The sequence below is a fragment of the Camelus dromedarius genome, chromosome 13 (genome assembly GCF_036321535.1).
Source record: "Camelus dromedarius isolate mCamDro1 chromosome 13, mCamDro1.pat, whole genome shotgun sequence".
Classification (NCBI taxonomy): domain Eukaryota; kingdom Metazoa; phylum Chordata; class Mammalia; order Artiodactyla; family Camelidae; genus Camelus; species Camelus dromedarius.
In genome coordinates, this window is record NC_087448.1 from 68,018,155 (window position 1) to 68,034,998 (window position 16,844).

The 16,844-nt window shown below is 49.0% G+C and overlaps 1 protein-coding gene across 2 annotated transcripts in view; it reads right to left on the reverse strand.

Annotated features, from left to right (window-relative positions):
• ATP8A2 (ATPase phospholipid transporting 8A2) overlaps positions 1-16,844 on the reverse strand; it is a 417,266-nt gene that overhangs the window by 117,257 nt on the left and 283,165 nt on the right. For both annotated transcript variants that reach the window (XM_031465780.2, XM_064493258.1), the window contains exons 29-30: positions 10,312-10,434; positions 8,316-8,394 (exon numbers count right to left, since the gene is read on the reverse strand). In XM_031465780.2, coding sequence (XP_031321640.2) covers positions 8,316-8,394; positions 10,312-10,434 — 202 coding nt within the window. The remainder of the gene's footprint in view (positions 1-8,315; positions 8,395-10,311; positions 10,435-16,844) is intronic.

Genomic DNA, 16,844 nt, shown 5'->3' on the forward strand with positions numbered 1-16,844 from the left:
CCCAAAACGTTGCACGCAGAAAGCTCTTTGAGAATATTTGTGGGAGAACCCAAGATTTGTAAGAAAAGTAAGTCTCATTTCTGAAACAGACAGAATGATCAAGGAACTTACCTCGGAATATTCCACAGGTCTGGGCTGATGACATCTTACAAAGAGGCCATTTCAACTGAATGCTCGTTAAAAACATGACATCAGGGCCCAGGAAACCACAAAAACGCCTCCAGAAGGGGCTCCGACAAAAGGCAAAATCTGAAGACAAAGCAATAGCACAGAACCGTGCAGCCAGAGGAGAGAGGGTTTAACGACTAGGAAAGCAGGTGGGGTGAACGCGTGTGTGGACTGTTAGTAAGAGTCCGTGGAGCACCTGAATCTAGGACCGCAGGCGCCTCACCTACGTGTGACGCAGAGGGAGAGGGCGGGGAGGGGCACCACGCACTGACCCCGGGTGCCTGCCAAGGGTCTGGCTGGAGAGCAGAGGCTAGGCTCCCCAACCCCCCTCTCCCAGCCTTTTGCTTCGGGAACCTCCAGCGGCACCAGCTCAGAGCAGCCCTGATTCCAGAATATTAACAGCCTCCCCCTCTCTCACCTCACTCTCAGGCCTCTTAAGACTCCACAGGTTTAGAGGAGGGGCTGTGCCCACCAGCTCCTATTAGATTAATATCAAGAGTGAAAACGTGTTCCAAGTTTCAAATGACGCACTTACAAAGAACCTTCTAGCACTCATCCTGCTGAAGCTGCCTGTCCTACAACTGAAACGAGTCTTTCTGCTTCCAACGCTATGTATTCATGAAGGGAACATTTATTTTTTCCTTTCTCTGTAAAGAGTGGTATAAACTGTTGGAAAGAGCTTGTGAAAAGCCGAGTTGACACAAGTGTTAGTGATTATAACCACATTCATCACCAGCGCCGGGTGCAGTTCCTGGTTATATAAGCCTTTTGCTGGATTTTTCTCTTCCCGACTGACATTTCTGACGGACAAAGTTAAGGATGTGAAACTCAGATTGCAACCTTTTTTCATTTTTGTTTGCGAAAAATAGGTTGTGAAAAGGAAGCAGAAATGATGGAAAGTAAATCTGATTGCCAATGTCAAACAGCCAGCGAGCAGGCCACAGACACGGTGTTTATTCCGGGGCACAGCCTAACGACATTCTCAGCCCTTTGGGGGTGAGCTGGGCCCTGCCAGTCAGCCGTGAGCAGAAGTGATGGGTCACTTCCTGCCGGAGATGGTTAAGAGCAAGCAGTCCTCTTCCTGGCTCCCTTCCCTGAGGCGAGAAGGCTGAGGGTGAACTCGGGGGCCAGGCACAGGTGGAGCCCCACTGAAATGAGCCCAGGACTTGTTTCAGTCACACACACACACGTGGACGTGACGCTCATGACGGAAGCAGTCTGTCCTCGTGGGTCCCTAGAGAAGGAATGGGTGGGCTGCCAGGCAGGGCCACGCGGAGAAGCGCCAGGTCAGTGGGGAGGCAGGAGGGGAGAGGGAGAGCACGGCCCAGAGCCTTTTGGGGGTTTTCATGGGACAAAATGGACAAGGCAGAGTGAGCTCAGGACGGGCCAGTGCGAAGAATTTCAACAGTCCTGGGTGCTAAGGGTGATCCTGAGTTATGTGGTGCCTGGCCCCAGGGTGGTTTAGGACAGGGGATGCTGGCCTGGTGTGAGAGTGAGATCCACATGGCCAGGGCTGTGGGTGCGAGAGTGGTTGGCTGTATATCAAAGGCAAAGGCATGCTTGAGTGGGAGTAGCTGGCTCTCCCTGGGAGGCACTGCCTCTCCAGGCTGAAGACCTCAAACATCAGGGCACCGCAAATACAGAAAGTAAGAAAATATAGTCAATACACCCATGAACAATGAGCTTCTCCACGTGACGCTGACCCGAATAAGAAATAAGCCTTTATTGGGCTAAAGCCCCTGGTGTTGGGGGTTGTTTGTTACAGCAGCTACTCCCACCCTAATACACCTCAATTCAACTTCCCAGTGAAGCTAAAAGGGTGAAATCTGGGAACACTGACCGACACTTTGTACAGCATTACACCAAACCCAACTGTTCAAAATGCATGTAATGCAGGGTTTAGTAAGAGAGGCACTGAAACATGAGGAACATTGAACAGAATGAAAACAACGGCCCTTCTGCCTCACTCTGTTTCCCAACAACGGTGCTGCAGGCATGTGGGGCAGACGTCACCCCACTGCATGGAGGACAAGCCTGAGCAGGAAAACTCGTTTGGAATTTGGAAGCTCAGTTTTCAGTGTGCCACAACGACTGGTTGGTAACTGTGGCTTAGATTTATACACCAGCTATGGTTTCATTTGTAGAGACCTAAGAGCTTCTAGAATGTTCCATCCTTCTGGTTTTTAGTGAGGAAGTGCCACTTACTTCATTTATATGCTTCAGGACCTGGTGGATGTCCACACAACCCTGTCTTCTTGGCAGGTTTCCCAGATGGCAGGGGCCACATTGAGTGGTTACCCCCATTTTCTGTCCCATTTAGCATTTAATGTTCATCTCTGGACATTTTTCATTTATTTTAGATCTTTTGAAGTCTGTACACAGGGCACAAGATGTTGGCTTACTGTCTCCCGTAGCTTACTTTAAAATGCAATTATTTTGCTGGTAAACTTTGTGACAGAAACAACACATTCTCCGGACAGGTTTAGGACGCAGCACAATCAGGCAGCCCGGGGAAGTAACACCAGATCCTCCAACTCTGCCTCCTAAGCAGCCCCCTGGCCCGCCCCCTTCTCCCCTCTGCTGTGGTCACTGCCCTGGACCACACAACAGCCAACCCACTGGACGCCAACAGTCACCCTGACCAGCGTGGTCACATTCAGCTCCGCCAGCCGTGTGCCGCTCTGCTTATAACCTACCAATGGCTTCCACCAAACTCATCCTCCAAAAGGCTCACTCATCCCAGAAGGCTGGGAAAGGTCCGATCTCTGTCTCCATCCTTTCTATCCCAAGGCCCGGCCTCGCAGCCTTGTGTCCCCAACCCTCCACCCCTGTGTGCCTTCACACCTCTCACCCCACGCTATTCCCATGACCTGAAACCCTTTCCTCCATCTCTTCCTAGCTCACTCCTACTCATCCTTCAGTGCTGTTGCCACTTCCTCCGGGAGATAATCCCTCAAGCCGGGATAGGTAGTGGTCCTTGGTACGCACTCCATGGGACCAGGACCATCCTCTCTCATTACCCTTTTTGTTCAGTCCTGTCTTGTCCAGAGTAACTTCCACGAGGGCAGGGAACTGTCCGTCCCGAAACCAGCACTGGTCTGGCACAGAGGATACACTCACTCACCTTTTTCTTTTTGATGAATGAATAACTGATTTTAAGAAGCTGTGATCTCAGAGAACAATGGCAGTCATGTCCCCCAACTTAGCTCAGTGTGAAAACATGCAAGTCACCAGGACGTAAGTGACATAAAATAAGTGGATTTACAGTAACAGGTCTAGGTCTTAAATAATTCAAGCTAAAATGATCCAAAAATGCCACAGGCAGAGGGACGCGCCCTGCGTTTCACTTTGCACATGTGTACCATCACTTCCGTTTGTAAAACACGCTCATCTTACAGTAGCAGACTTATTGAAAAGCACACAATAGCCTTCTCCAAAAAGTGTTCAAAGACCTGTTGCTTTACCAGAGCCAACACCATAAATGTCTACACGGTGTTTTCTTCTTCTGGAAAGAGATGGGAGTGGTTTCCAGAGTGTGGCCCAGAGGCATCAAGAATTTATTTTTAGGAATTTTCTCTGCTGGGAAGCATATTCCCTCCCTCACCTCCCTCTAAAATTTCATCAAGAAAAATCTCACAGTTTCTTTTTTTTAAATCAAAACTGATTTTACGTCCTTCTGCCAATAACCACATTCCCCTTCGAGGAGGGCTGCTCAAACATGCAGACTGGACCCTTCAGTGGAAAGCCTGAGCGTGGCCCAGCACTAGGCTCCTGGTGACTTTCGGTCCCCACAAAGGTGATGTCTCTGGTTTTAACCCAGAATCACATTTTGGATCAAAGGGTGGGAGCTGCAGGCAGGCGGTGGCCATGAGCATCAGGCTGTGATGGTTGGAAGGAATACGATTTGCAGAGTTGCTGAGTGGAAAAATGTATTTCGAAACTTGAAATGAATCATCACAAACTTCATCAGCGAAGGAGTGCTTTGAAAAGTCTATCCAAAACCAGGCAAAAATAAGCAAAGCAAAAGTCTTGGAAGCGTCCTAAGGAAGGAGCGATGTGCCGGAAACATTTCTTCTTGACGCGAGGTGCCAGCGTGAATGGCACTGTGTGGACCTCAGCCTCTCTTGGGAGCGTGGGGAGAATTTCCTGGTAAAAGCCACCATCCTGGTGACACAGTCCGCAGAGCAGGGAACGGCAGAAGGAAGCTGCTTGAGGGACCTCAGCCCCGGGGCCGCGCTCCCTTCCCAGGGCTCTAAGTCCGCATGTGTCTGAGGGGCTTGCGGCTGGGGGCGGGCTCTTCTGTGAGGTCAGGGTCCCCCGTGCTTGAAGGTGCCCTGGTCTGTCTCAAATGGGCACCACATGCTGACGCTTCTTTGGGAGCAGGGTGAATGCATCCTTCTAAGCTGTGATTCAAAGTGTCACTGGAGTTAGGTCAGCCAGTCAGCACTTAAACGGGTACTCCAGTCATGCCGCACCCCAGCTCTTCTCAGCCTTGCAATCTTTCTTGGTATCTAACTCGGGCTTCCCTCCACCCATTAAAAAACCCCCAAACCCCAAAAAACCAAAACCCCATGCTCTTGCCAGACCTCATGTGTTTCTCTGCAGGGCAATTTTACCCTCCTCAGAGACAAACCCCATCGTGTAACTCCCACCTCAAACCCGTCCCTGGGAAGAGCCCCTCTCTGGGTTTCAGTGATCTGACCCTCACCTCACTTCTCTGCCCCCTGATGCCGCAGCTCCCCGACCAGGGATGCTGCTGCTGATCCGGAAGGGATGCTGGAAACACGTGGAGACAGATTTTGATTGACAGCTGCACAAGGATACATTCACTGTCCACGGCCAGGGATGCTCAGGGTCACGAAATGCTCTCCAGAGACTGAACAAAGTCCAGAGCCCAGGCCCCCAGCCCCACTGGGAACCACCGCCCATCAGCTCTCCAGGCTCTTTGGCAGCACAAGCCCCGCATGCTCGCTTGGTCCCGGCCAGGAATGCTCTTTCTCCCCGCCGTTCCCCACACCTCCCCGGCCCTACTCATCTTGAAGAACCTAAGTACCGCGTCCTTGGAGAAGACTCTTCCCTGAGCCCCTAGACTACGTGGGGTCCCGGTATTATAAGCAACACCCGCAGCCCACGGGACACAGCCCGCTGGCAATGAAGCACTGACACACGAAACTCCTGACCATCAGCTCTGACCGGAAGCCCCCCGAGAGCAAGACAGGCAGCGTGTCTGTCCTCTGCACCCCCAGTGCCCGGCACATCCGAGGTTTGCTGCGATTTTGCTGAGTAAGTAAGTTCTTCTCAAGACATGTTCCCTCCTCTCTAAACACATTCCCGTTTCCCGGGCTTAACCCTCCTCAAGCTCCCTGGAACACCCGAGACCTAACTGGGATCCTCGCCTCCAGTTTTCCTTGGACCGTTCACCTTACAAGACAGGACAGATTCCTTTCCTCCAAACTGCTCTGATCATAATTCTCTCCTCGATCTAAGTTCCACTGGCTGTCCAACGCCTGCAAATGGAGCCCTGATTTAACATCATTCATCGCCCTCTGCAATCCAACTTTCACTCCCTTCTCCCTGCCCTCCACCCTGGAAGGACAAAATCTCAAGCTTTCCACATCTGCCCGGAAACACCCCCTCTGTTTACCTCCTTCCTCCAGCCCTCCCACATCCCAGTCCCACTTGGACTTTCAGGTTAAGTATAAATGTTACCTTCTCTAACTAGGCACTAGTAATTCCAAATGAAAGGCATCTCTCTCTCAGCCCTCTGCAGTCCAAGAGCACTTTATCTGCACTTTACTTGACAGAGTTCCTGTCTGCCTTGTATGGAGTAATCCACGTCTCTTGGCAGACTACACACTCTGTGAGGGTGAGACCCACGTTGAGTCATTCGCCCATCACCCTGAGAGTCTGCCACAGTGCCGTGGACGTAAAAATTGCATGCACGAACAAGGCTGAGAAGAAACGCCAGCATGGTTTTTGCTGTGTACTTACAGTGAGAATTTAGAAAGTAACTCTAGAACATTCATCCCATCTGCTAGCAGACGTCAACCAATACGAAGCACACCAGAGCCCTCCTGTTGTTCTTTGCCAAATACACTTATTTTTGCAATTTATTTCAGCGTGAACAGTTGCACTCAAAAGGTTGCTGTTTACAACACAACTGAAAGAAACCTCTATGCTGAAGGCTTAATAAATAGAATGAAATGACGACACTGATGATGACAGTGGTAACAGTAAAAACTGGGGAAGAAATCATCCTTTCGGCCAGCTGCTGGGCAGATCGCTAACCTGAGGGAAGGAGATGAAGGTGGCGGGAACTAACTTGAAATTTACTTGGTGATATTTCTTAGGTAAATTGCTAACTTTGGGAGTCTGTCCCCTTTTAAATACAAACAACATTTGTGAATGAATGGATGTGCGATGGAATCTAGGTAGAGGACAGTGATTACACTCGCACCATTACACACTGTGTCCTATACGGTGCTACGTAGTACGTGCTCCACACAGTACATACAGCACAGTGTACATTACGCAGCGCATGTACCATGCACCATGTAGTACAAATGCTATGTAGTGTTATATATTTTATAGCATACATATTGTAAATACATACTGTGTATTACAGCCATCATAAACTATAAATCACAATCTCAAAGCACATAACCATGACTCAGGACAGAAACCCATCATCTCTGGGGCAGACTGGGGCCACCCTGGCTCCTACTGAAGCAGGCAAGTAAATGACCACCTTGTAAAACCTCTGAGTCCAGAGAGAAGCACTTCATGTGTAGTTAGGGACAGTCAACATCGAGATAAGAGGGTGGGGGCTCCGGAGATGGTACTCGTGGCCAGTCCAGGCTGCTTGCTCTCTCTCCCTGGGGATGAAAAGGCTGGGCTCAGATTTCAGAGGACACTTTGAAGCCGTTCTTGGGCTCATCACTCCTTTCCATCACCTGCCCAGCCTGATACCGTCACGGCTGCTTTATCACCCAACCGTCAGAGCTTCTAAAACAAACCGCAGTCAACACGCTCATATTTGTAAGCCCTTATTCACAAAAGAAACGTAATTCAAAAGGCATTAAATTCAGGACACGTAAAGATGACTGAAGGGAAAGCTCTGGAGTTCAAAGAAAATGACCCCACCGGAACGCCCCTTTGGAGTGGGGTTGGAAGCAGAAAGTATCACTTTCTGATTTAGAGACTTAGGGCCCCTTGAAGGAAAAGCAGGCCTGTGGAACTGAGGGAACAGGGCACAGGGTGCAATACACTGGCTGCGACACACGTCTTCCCTCACTGTCGGTGCTTAATGGGTTAAAGCGTATCGCTGAGGATGAATCGTGCTTGTCTGAAGCACAAAACACACTGACACAGAAACAAGGCAGCTTGGAAACTTTATATCCTTTGGTTCTCCGAACAGAAAAAGGCCTCGTCTGGGCAACACCTGGAGTACTGTTTCCTGGGGGCTTGTTAAGGATTGGAGGGGGTGAAAGAGGAGCGTTCCTGTGATCCATTTTCGTTTTCTGAGACTAAGAGGTATGTGTCTTTAAGAGGCCATGCTCTGGAAGGATCAAGAAGTGTGAACAGATACAGAACCAGAAACACGTCTCGCACACCCTCTCCTAGGCGCAGGGAAGACTGAAGCCAGTCAGGACAATCAGTCCTCGACAAACCTTAAAACTGTGCTTGAAAAGTGTACGTCAAAGGAAGGAGACGCTTGCGGAAAACTGGGTATAAGATGGAGCCCTGAAGAGCTCCGAGTTACTCGGCGGGCAGGCACGTCTGGCCCGGAAAATGAAAGCCCGAGTAACTGCGGAGAATTTCAAACTCACGGACAAGAGGCACCGATGTTCCATTACAGTGTTTTTCTTTAAGACCCTCGACTCTGATGGTTATTAAAAATAAAATTAAAACTCCAAGTACTTAAGCTCTCCAGGCAACTGGAAAGAAAACGGGTTCTCAGAGCCAGAATGGGCGAAACCGACAAACTATAAACCCGAGACCAGCTCTTCTTAGATTTTAGGTATATTTTTCTTCTGAAATGTGTTCTTGTGATCTCTGGGTCTGCAGAACTGGGAAAAAAATTGTGAACAACTGGCACCAGAGGGGCTGCAAAGCTCCCGGCTGATGGTTGAATCATAAAGCGTTACCGTGTTCCAGCGCCTTCATGGGAAACCAGAAGAGGATGAGGGAGTGGATCAGGGCGTTGATGCAGTGACCCCAGAAAACCTACGGAAAAACAAACCGAAGGAGTCAGGCGCTGCCCACACTCGTGACCTCCGTGCAGCTCAACAAGCCCCTCACTGTCAGGGATGCGGGCGGCGCTGCCCAGCTCCAGGAGGCGGAAAAAGCATTTCCTCACTTTTACATACAAATGACCGGGCTATCTCCAGATAATACTACTTGAGCACAAAGACCCAAACAGATATGCATGTAGACACAGGCCAGTGTACAATCTACCCACATCCGAAAAATAAACTACAATCCACTTTCTTTAGAATCGAAAGGAAGACAACAAAACTGTACAGTCATCCCGAAAAGGGGCCTTCAGTCAAATTACGAATAAAGAGCCTGACACTGCGCTGTCTGAAAGCATTCCAAACACGTCAGATGTAAATTCTTACCAACAGTCTCGCTCTTCTGTTTTACTCCTTAAAATCCCTCCCATTCAGCTTTTTAATTTTTAGAAATTTTTAAAAATGTATTTATTGTTAGAGAAGGTACTGGGGATTGAACCCAGGACCCTGTGTGTGCTGAGCACGTGCTCCACCACTGAGCTCTACCCTCCCCCCTAGGGTTTTAATTAATATGCACATTGAAAAATTCTCTTCAACCCCTGAAAGGTCAAACAGAAGACCACAAAGTTTAGTTTCTTCCATGCTATAGTTTTATAAATGCATTTCAGTCATCCTCTTAACCCCTGGGGTGGCGGAGCTACTGAAGGCAGACTGAATTCATTTCAAAATCTACAAATTGTTCTGGGAATGGTCACATAGTTTAATCTTACGTAGTGGGGGGACAAGAGAAAATAGAAATTATAAGACCATGCGATTTTCCCATTTTAAATGTTCATTTTTTTCCTATCTGTTCCCTGCCCTTGGTACTATCCTCCCGAACCCCAAATCTTCAAGGTCTTGAGCATCCTCAGCTCTGCTATCTTCCTAATGAGTCCGCTCCCCACTACCCATCTCACACACCCTTTGAATTCAAACTCTGTAAAACACAGGTTCGATTTACGTAAATAAAGCAGAACAGGCCTGTTTCCCATCCAAAGAGCCGCAGTGAATAGGGGCTGGTCAGTTAGCCCTCCCGGTCTCCTTGTGTACGAAACAGCGTCGAACCAATAGGGTCCTTTTCATTTTTTCCTGACTTGGACACGTCTAGGACGCTTTCCTAAGTGTGAAGTAGCCCTGAAGGGCGACGTCATAACCCCTGGCTCAGAGTGAAGCCTCCCAGAGTTGTTCTCTACAGAGGGCTCCTGCGCCCACCCGGTACACGGTGTTCAAACCTCCTGCACAACCACCTGAGACAGAAACAACTCTGCCTTCCCGCCAAGCTGGGTGCCTGCCTTCCCTCACTCCCAGGGGGGAGGTGGTGGGGCTCAGCTCTGCCCTCTTAGCTGCAGCTGAAGGGCCGGTGACACCCCAGGCCCACTGGCCACTCCTGACCGCAGGATCCCCGCCCTGGCTGGGCCAGCCCCCCGCCCCTGACCCCTGTCTCAGGGTGGCCTGCCCCTCGTCTTCTAGATGCTTTCCCTTTCCTGATGCTCCAGACTGAAAACAACACCCCATTGCCCCGATTCCTGTGTTCGCATCTGGCCAGTTGTCCTCATTGGCCAGAACCAGGCAGCGACAGCAGGAGGGCTGGGCCAGGCGACAGGGCTGAATGAGGGATCGGGGAGGCCAGGACCCTAAAGACACCAGGCAGACAGAACTGCTGGCCACGGGATGTTGGGGGCGCACACAGAGAAGAGAAAGGGATGGAAGCTTCTTTCCAATGGGGCAGCTCGAGTCCACTGGGTCTACCCCTTGGGGGGAGCCCGTGTCCTCACCCATCTTCAATTGTCCCCACTAAGCCTCTGCACCCTCCTGGGTGGGTACCGACCCACACTGGAGGATGTGGTCCCCAGATGCCCACGCAGTGTACCTTTGTGTTGAAGCCCTCGGCGTTCTGGGTGATTTTGTAGAGCTGTGGGAACCTCAGCATGCTCTCCTGACTGCATGACCTCTCGAAGATGCCCAGCGTGAAGGGGGGCAACGCCGTGAAAATCTGCGGGGAGAACAAACAGCTGTTACGTGGGGCCTTTCCTGCTTCCGCAGCTCCTGTGTCTCCAGGCTCCGGAATGACGCCTGAGCCGAGGGTCAAGTCCAAACCTGAGCTTCAGGATTCACCACTCCCTGGACCCCCTCCCAGCAAAGAAAGTTGATGAAAGACCGATTTTAACTGTTGCTTCATCAGCATCAAATGAATACACTGAACATGAAAAACGTCATAAATACGTGATTCGCCAAAAAATCGTTAAATACGAACTGCTTCCCTTTGCAAACAAGCAGTGACGTAGCCTCCCACCACGTGAGCTCTGTGCGCACGCGGGCAGGATTTACAACTTCCCATCCTGAGTTCATACACAAATTTCAGGAAGCACGATGCCCTTCATTCACTTCCTCATTTGACAGATGTTTCCGGGGACTGAATTATGGGCCAGATACTATGATCATCGCCAGGCAGAGGGAGATTTGAAAACAGAAGAAGGCAAAGCAGGTCCCTGACCTCTAGGAAGTCCGTCCCTGCAGAGCTGGGGACAGGGCAGCGGGCAACAAGCACGGAAGCAAACACAGAAAACAGAGAACCGCTTCTGGGGGCGAGGATGCAGGAGAGAGCGAGTCAAGGACGCCAGGACCAAAAAGCCTCTGGCCTGCAAGGTACTGAACCTGTAGGACTCGGCAGGACAGTCCGAGGCATGGTGAGAGGGGTGCAGAGGGAAGCACCCCTGTGAAACGAGCACCTCTCACAAAGCTTCAGGGCACAAAGGCACACGGCACGTTTGGGGGAAACTTCCAGGACGTGCAGGATGGCGGCTGGCCGGGGACCCGGCACAAGACAAGGCCGGGATGGGCAGATGGCGCTTCCTAAGACGGCAACTTTTCCCTGTCCTCAAAAGATGTGTGACGTGCTTGCATCTGTGTTCCAGGAAGAGAAGGCGGGGAGGCTGGAGACCAGCATTTCATCCCAGTCCAGGTGCGTGGTAGACCTGTGGGCCACCTCCTCCCTGGATGTGCACTGGGTCACTCTCTGCATGAGCATCGAGCAAATCCAGACCCAATAGCCCAGCAGGGGCCCCTGGGAGGGGATGCATGTCTCTGCGATAACTCGGAAAGCACACCGATGCCTGGAGCCTGAGAGTCTGGCCAGAGAAGTAAGCCTTTTCCCAGTCTGTTCCCATGGAGCAACCAGAGGGGCGGTGGGATGAGGCCTGGAAAACCTGCGGGCTCCACCTTCACCCAGGGGCAGAAAGGAGAACCGCCCTGGGATGTCACTGCTCTGCAGGTTTCCAGGAGAAAACGATCACGAGTGGTGGCCCTCGCGTCCCTCACAATAACTCAAGCTACCAGGGTCATGGCTGGAGGAAGGGGCCCCCACAAACATCTCTGAAGCTCCACAGTACGTGAACTCACCCCAGCTGTTCTGGGTAAAGCAGGTCTCTGCACACTGCTCACACAGCCTACCTTATTCTTCCTTTTCTGTTTTCACTTGACTTCCTCCTTTTACCCACTTCAAACCCGCCCCTCCATTCCACCCCCAGGCTAACCTCCTACTGTACCCCTCACCTGGCTGGCAGCAGTCCCCACCCACACCCACACCTAGGCTGGACACGGAAGCAGTCTTTTTCATGCTCACATAATAATTCACAGGAGGGAGGAACTACATTTTTCCAACCATCACCTATAAGCAGGCGTTCGCCTTGTTTCCAGGTCTCTGTTCCCACAAACACTGTGCCATGAACGCCAGGAATACATTATAACATCTATACGTCAGCTTCCATTCCCGTGGGGAGGATTCCTAGACGTGGGGTTGTGGGGTTGGCTTCACCAGACGCTGACCAGCTGTTTTTGGAAAAGGTACCCATCGTTCACCTGTCGCTTTACAAAGGCCCACAGTGATGTTTTCCCTGTTTCCTTACCAGTAACAGGTGTGATATTCTATTTCGTTCTCTCCGGTTTGAAAAATCAAAGATATTAACTCTTACTTTTAAATAAATGTACATTTCCCTGGACTACCAGTGAAAGGGAGCATGTTTTCATTCTATTCGTTGGACGTATGGATTTGCAATTCTGTGAAATATCCAGTTCTTTCTGTCAACTTTTCTAAGAGTTCTTGAGCATGATAGATGGCAACTCTGCCTTTATGTTACAAAATTTCCTCCAAATACATTTTCTGCATCCTGGCTTTCTTTAGGGTGACCTTGGCCATGTAAAAGCGTTTAGTCTTTATATGGTCAAGAATGGCTTCTGAATGTGCAATCACGGTTATGGAAGTTTTCAGGAGTTTCTGGCAGGATTTTTACAGTTTTACTTTTCAAATTTAAGTCTTAATTTATCTGGAATTAATTTATCTCTGTTGTATCAGGTTGGAGTCCCAATTTTTTTTTCCATATAAACAGCCAGTTGTGAGAACATAATTAGTTAATCCAAACTTTTCTGCTGTACTAAAACACCGCATTGACATTGACTGCACTCTCACATGCTACAGACCTGGAGTCCAGGACTACGATTTGCTGCTGGGCTTTCTGACCCCTTTGTCTGGTTGTACGTCAGTATCACACTGATTCGGCTACGGCAGCTTCACGGTACGGTCTGGTGTGTGCATAAGCCTACCCCATGATTGCTGTTTTCTGAACTCGCTTTGCATATTTATTCTTAGGTGCCTGTTAATTCCATTTATACTTTAATATCATTTTACACGACCTCCTTCTTTTCCCCCAAAGCAATCATCTGTTGGGATTCTACTTGGAATCACATAAATTTACATATTAATTTTGGGAGAGTTGATTCTTTTATGACATTAACTCTTCCCATACAAGGAAACAGTATGATTTTCCATCTGTTCAGACCTTACTTCACATGCTTCAGGAAGATTTGGGGTGCTTTTCATATGGGTACTATCGACTTTACTGCGTAATTTTAATTGCTGTTTTGGAAGGAATTCTTCTCTCTTTGCATTTCTAAGTGCTCACTGTTAAGAGTTTAAAAAAAAAACTAGTGATGGCCAGGATAGGAAAAAGCTATTAGTTTTTATTTATTTATTATGGATCTGGTCCTCTTATCAAATTCTCTTATAATTCCAGTATTCCTTTACTGACATCTTTTGGGTTTTCTAGATATAGTGTCACAGAGAGACACACTCACACGGGCACTTTTGTGCACATATTTCTACAAGCACAGAAATAGTTCCTCTTTTTCCTACTATTTGTAATAGTTATTTAATATTCTTGGCAGTTGCTGAAAATTCCAAAACAATGCCAAATTCTATACTGACGGCAGGAATCCATGGCCAATTTCTTATTTAAAATGATGTCGTTTTAGAATTTTACCATTTAAGGCAATACGCTACCTTTTTTTTTTTTTTTTTAAATAAACAGTCTGCATTATAGTTAGTTGACTTACTTCTTTCCTGTATCACTTAGAGTCCTTATTTTGGGAATGACAGTGGAACTGACTCAACCTTTTGCAGTGACTACTGACGGGACCATGTTTTTCTTCTTTGTGTGGCTGATACAGTGATACCTAGAAAGCTTTCTTAAATTCTGAGTCTCCTGTTTTCCTGAGATAAACCCTGCTTTGGCAAATATTCCATCCCCTAATGCACTGCTGCAGCCTATTCGCTGATACCTTGTTTAGAATGTTTACATTTCCCTTTACAAGTGCGGCCGGCCCAGTTCTCTCATTCAAGTTACTCTGGCTTGCTAAAACTAAGTAGGATAAAATTTCTGAAACAGGTTAAAAAACATTAGAGTTATCTCTTCACTAAAAAAAATGGATACCATTTAGCTGAAACCCATGTAATCATGGGAGCTTCTCTCACTGGTGGCTTCTTTAAGTCTCACTCTACCCATAAAAAAAAGATGTAGAAATTTGACTAAGGATATAATAAGAATTTAATGGGATGGCACTGATTCATTACTTAAAATTGCTAAATAGGACATTATTATTAGAGTAATGGCAAAATTGGAATACGGACTGGCATGGACTAGGTAACAGTATTGTATCCATGCAAGTTGTGTGATTTTTGATCATTATACTGGTCTTACCAAGCCATGTAAAGTTTGAAGAAACAGCCATGACGTCTTAACTTGCTCTCAGCCGGCTCAGAAATAAATATTTTGTGCATGCGTGTGTACATGTGCACCTGCACACATGTGCACGTGTATGGAGAGAGAATGCAGACGGTGGCTGAATGCAGCTGAATGCAGACAACTGAATCTGGAAATATTGTTCTTTGTACACTTTTTGCAACTTTTCTCTAAATTTCCACTGATTTCAAACAAAACTTGCTGAGACAACTTCCCGGGGCAGACTTCCATGCCCCCAAAAGGCTGGGCCCTTCCAGGGACTGACTCTGGCGGCCAGTGACCCTCTGACTCCACTTGACTTGACGTCCCAACTCTCTGCCACCAGTCGCCAACTCCAACACCAGCACCGTGGATCCGTGGCAACAGGGCCACTTCACCTGGGAATTCCCTTCTCTGCTGCAATATTTTCTGTCATCTGGAGGACACAGAGGCATTAAACTTATCCCAACCCTGGGGATCAAAGATCACCATGGGTCTTACACGTTAACGTGGGTAACGCCTAGAAAATTTTGTTTAGAATTCTGTCTTGTTTCTCAGTATCTCTGAGAAACTCTCTGCCAAGTTGGGCTGGTGTTCAGGAACCTGCATCTTCACAGAAATCCTGGTTACTCTCATGCCAGTGGTCTGCGGACCGCCCGTACCTGGACCAACATCACCCTACAGCCTATCAGCATCTTATGTGCAGTAGGCACTTGATGTGAGTTTGGTGGATTAATCTGAATTGCCCAAGACTGCAGGGAGGTAAGGAAAGAATCCAGCTCTCCCACCTAAGTATGAAAAGCGGGCTAAAATCCATTCCCTGTGTAACCAGGAGGCATGTATTTAGCCCTGAGCTCTAAGGCAGAGCTGCCAAGGTCTCAGCCTCCCCTTTACAGATACGCGTGGGCACGTGGTGGCCTTTCCAGAACCAAGTCACCGGGGAGCAGGCGGCGCACTTTTCCCTACAAGGTCGCCGCACTTTGACCCACTCGGGACAGCTCTCAGTCCCGCAAAGCTAACAGTCTGTTGGGGGGGGGGCGAGCCCCTGTCCGGTGGCAGTGGTGAGAGCAGCTTCCCCAGCACAGGTGACAAACCTGCTCTCACCACCTGCCACTCCTGTCTTTTGGGGCGTAAGTATTAGCAAACAAATGAGCTGGTGTGCTTTTTTTAAAAAAGCTTTTCATTTGTTTCTGTTTTGTTTGTTTTTTGAGCCTGGGAGCTAGTTAGGTTTATTTGTTTATTTTATGGAGGTGCTGGGGATGGAACCCCGGACCTCACGCAGGCTAGGCGAGTGCTCTCCTCTGAGCTGTCCTCTGCCCCGGCTGGTGTCCTCTACAGCAAGGAACACGGCTATGAACTGACCAACTCTGTCTAAAATCAAGATCGGAACCTGGTTCAGCAGCATCTTAGTCTGCACACGGGACCCTCCTAGCCTGTGGCTCCAAGCAGGGCTGGAGCAACGTGTGCTGCGCAGCATTTTAACGCAGCGCCTGGTGGAGTGGCCACCGAAACAGGGAGGGAGCTGAGTGGGTGGATGACGAGTATCCAGCACAGATGTATACACAAACGGTAAGCCTTTACAGCACCACGGTTTGTGTCACTGCATGTCTGGTCTATGCCCACGTGTGCCTGCCTGCGATGTCAGCCTCGGAGAATCAGCTCCCCAGGGCACAGTGTCTGAGTCAGGGTCCAAAACCAGGCGACAGGGCGGCTCCAGAAAAGTGCCCTGCTGGGGTCTCCCGGCCCCAGGCTGCACCCCCGGCCCTCCCGGCCAGCTTAGTCATGTTAGCCTATGGTTTGCGTTTGTTTCCAGCTTTTGCCTTCATTGCCATCAAGTGATAAAAGGAGAATTCTGACATCACGAAAACTACCAAACAAGCTGAACACCACTCGACATGGGGGCCGGAGGTCAGAAGTCGCCTTGTTAGCGCTCATGGGGGGAGAAAACATTCTTCCACAAGGACGGGTGTGCTTTTAAGAAGGACAAAAAGGACACCGGATTCCACACTGTGTACTTGTATTTAGGTTTAAGAATTCAGAAATAAAATTACGAAGTGGAATGAATTTCAACGTGGTTTGGGAATTTTTTTCTTGAGCTAAAAAACATGGAAATGTTGCCCAGGCATTTAGCAAGGAGGTAACAAGGGTCTATTATCAAGATATATGGGTTAATAATTTCATGGGGTTACTCAAGAATGATCTGCTATGATTGAAACCATGTGTGGAGAGTTTGGGCTTCTGGGATGTGCAGCAGCAACAAGGCTCTAAAGATGTATTTGTGGGGCCGGCCGTGCACACAGATGCACTTCCCAGACACAAACAGTGCACCTCCGCACACCATCGGGGAGAG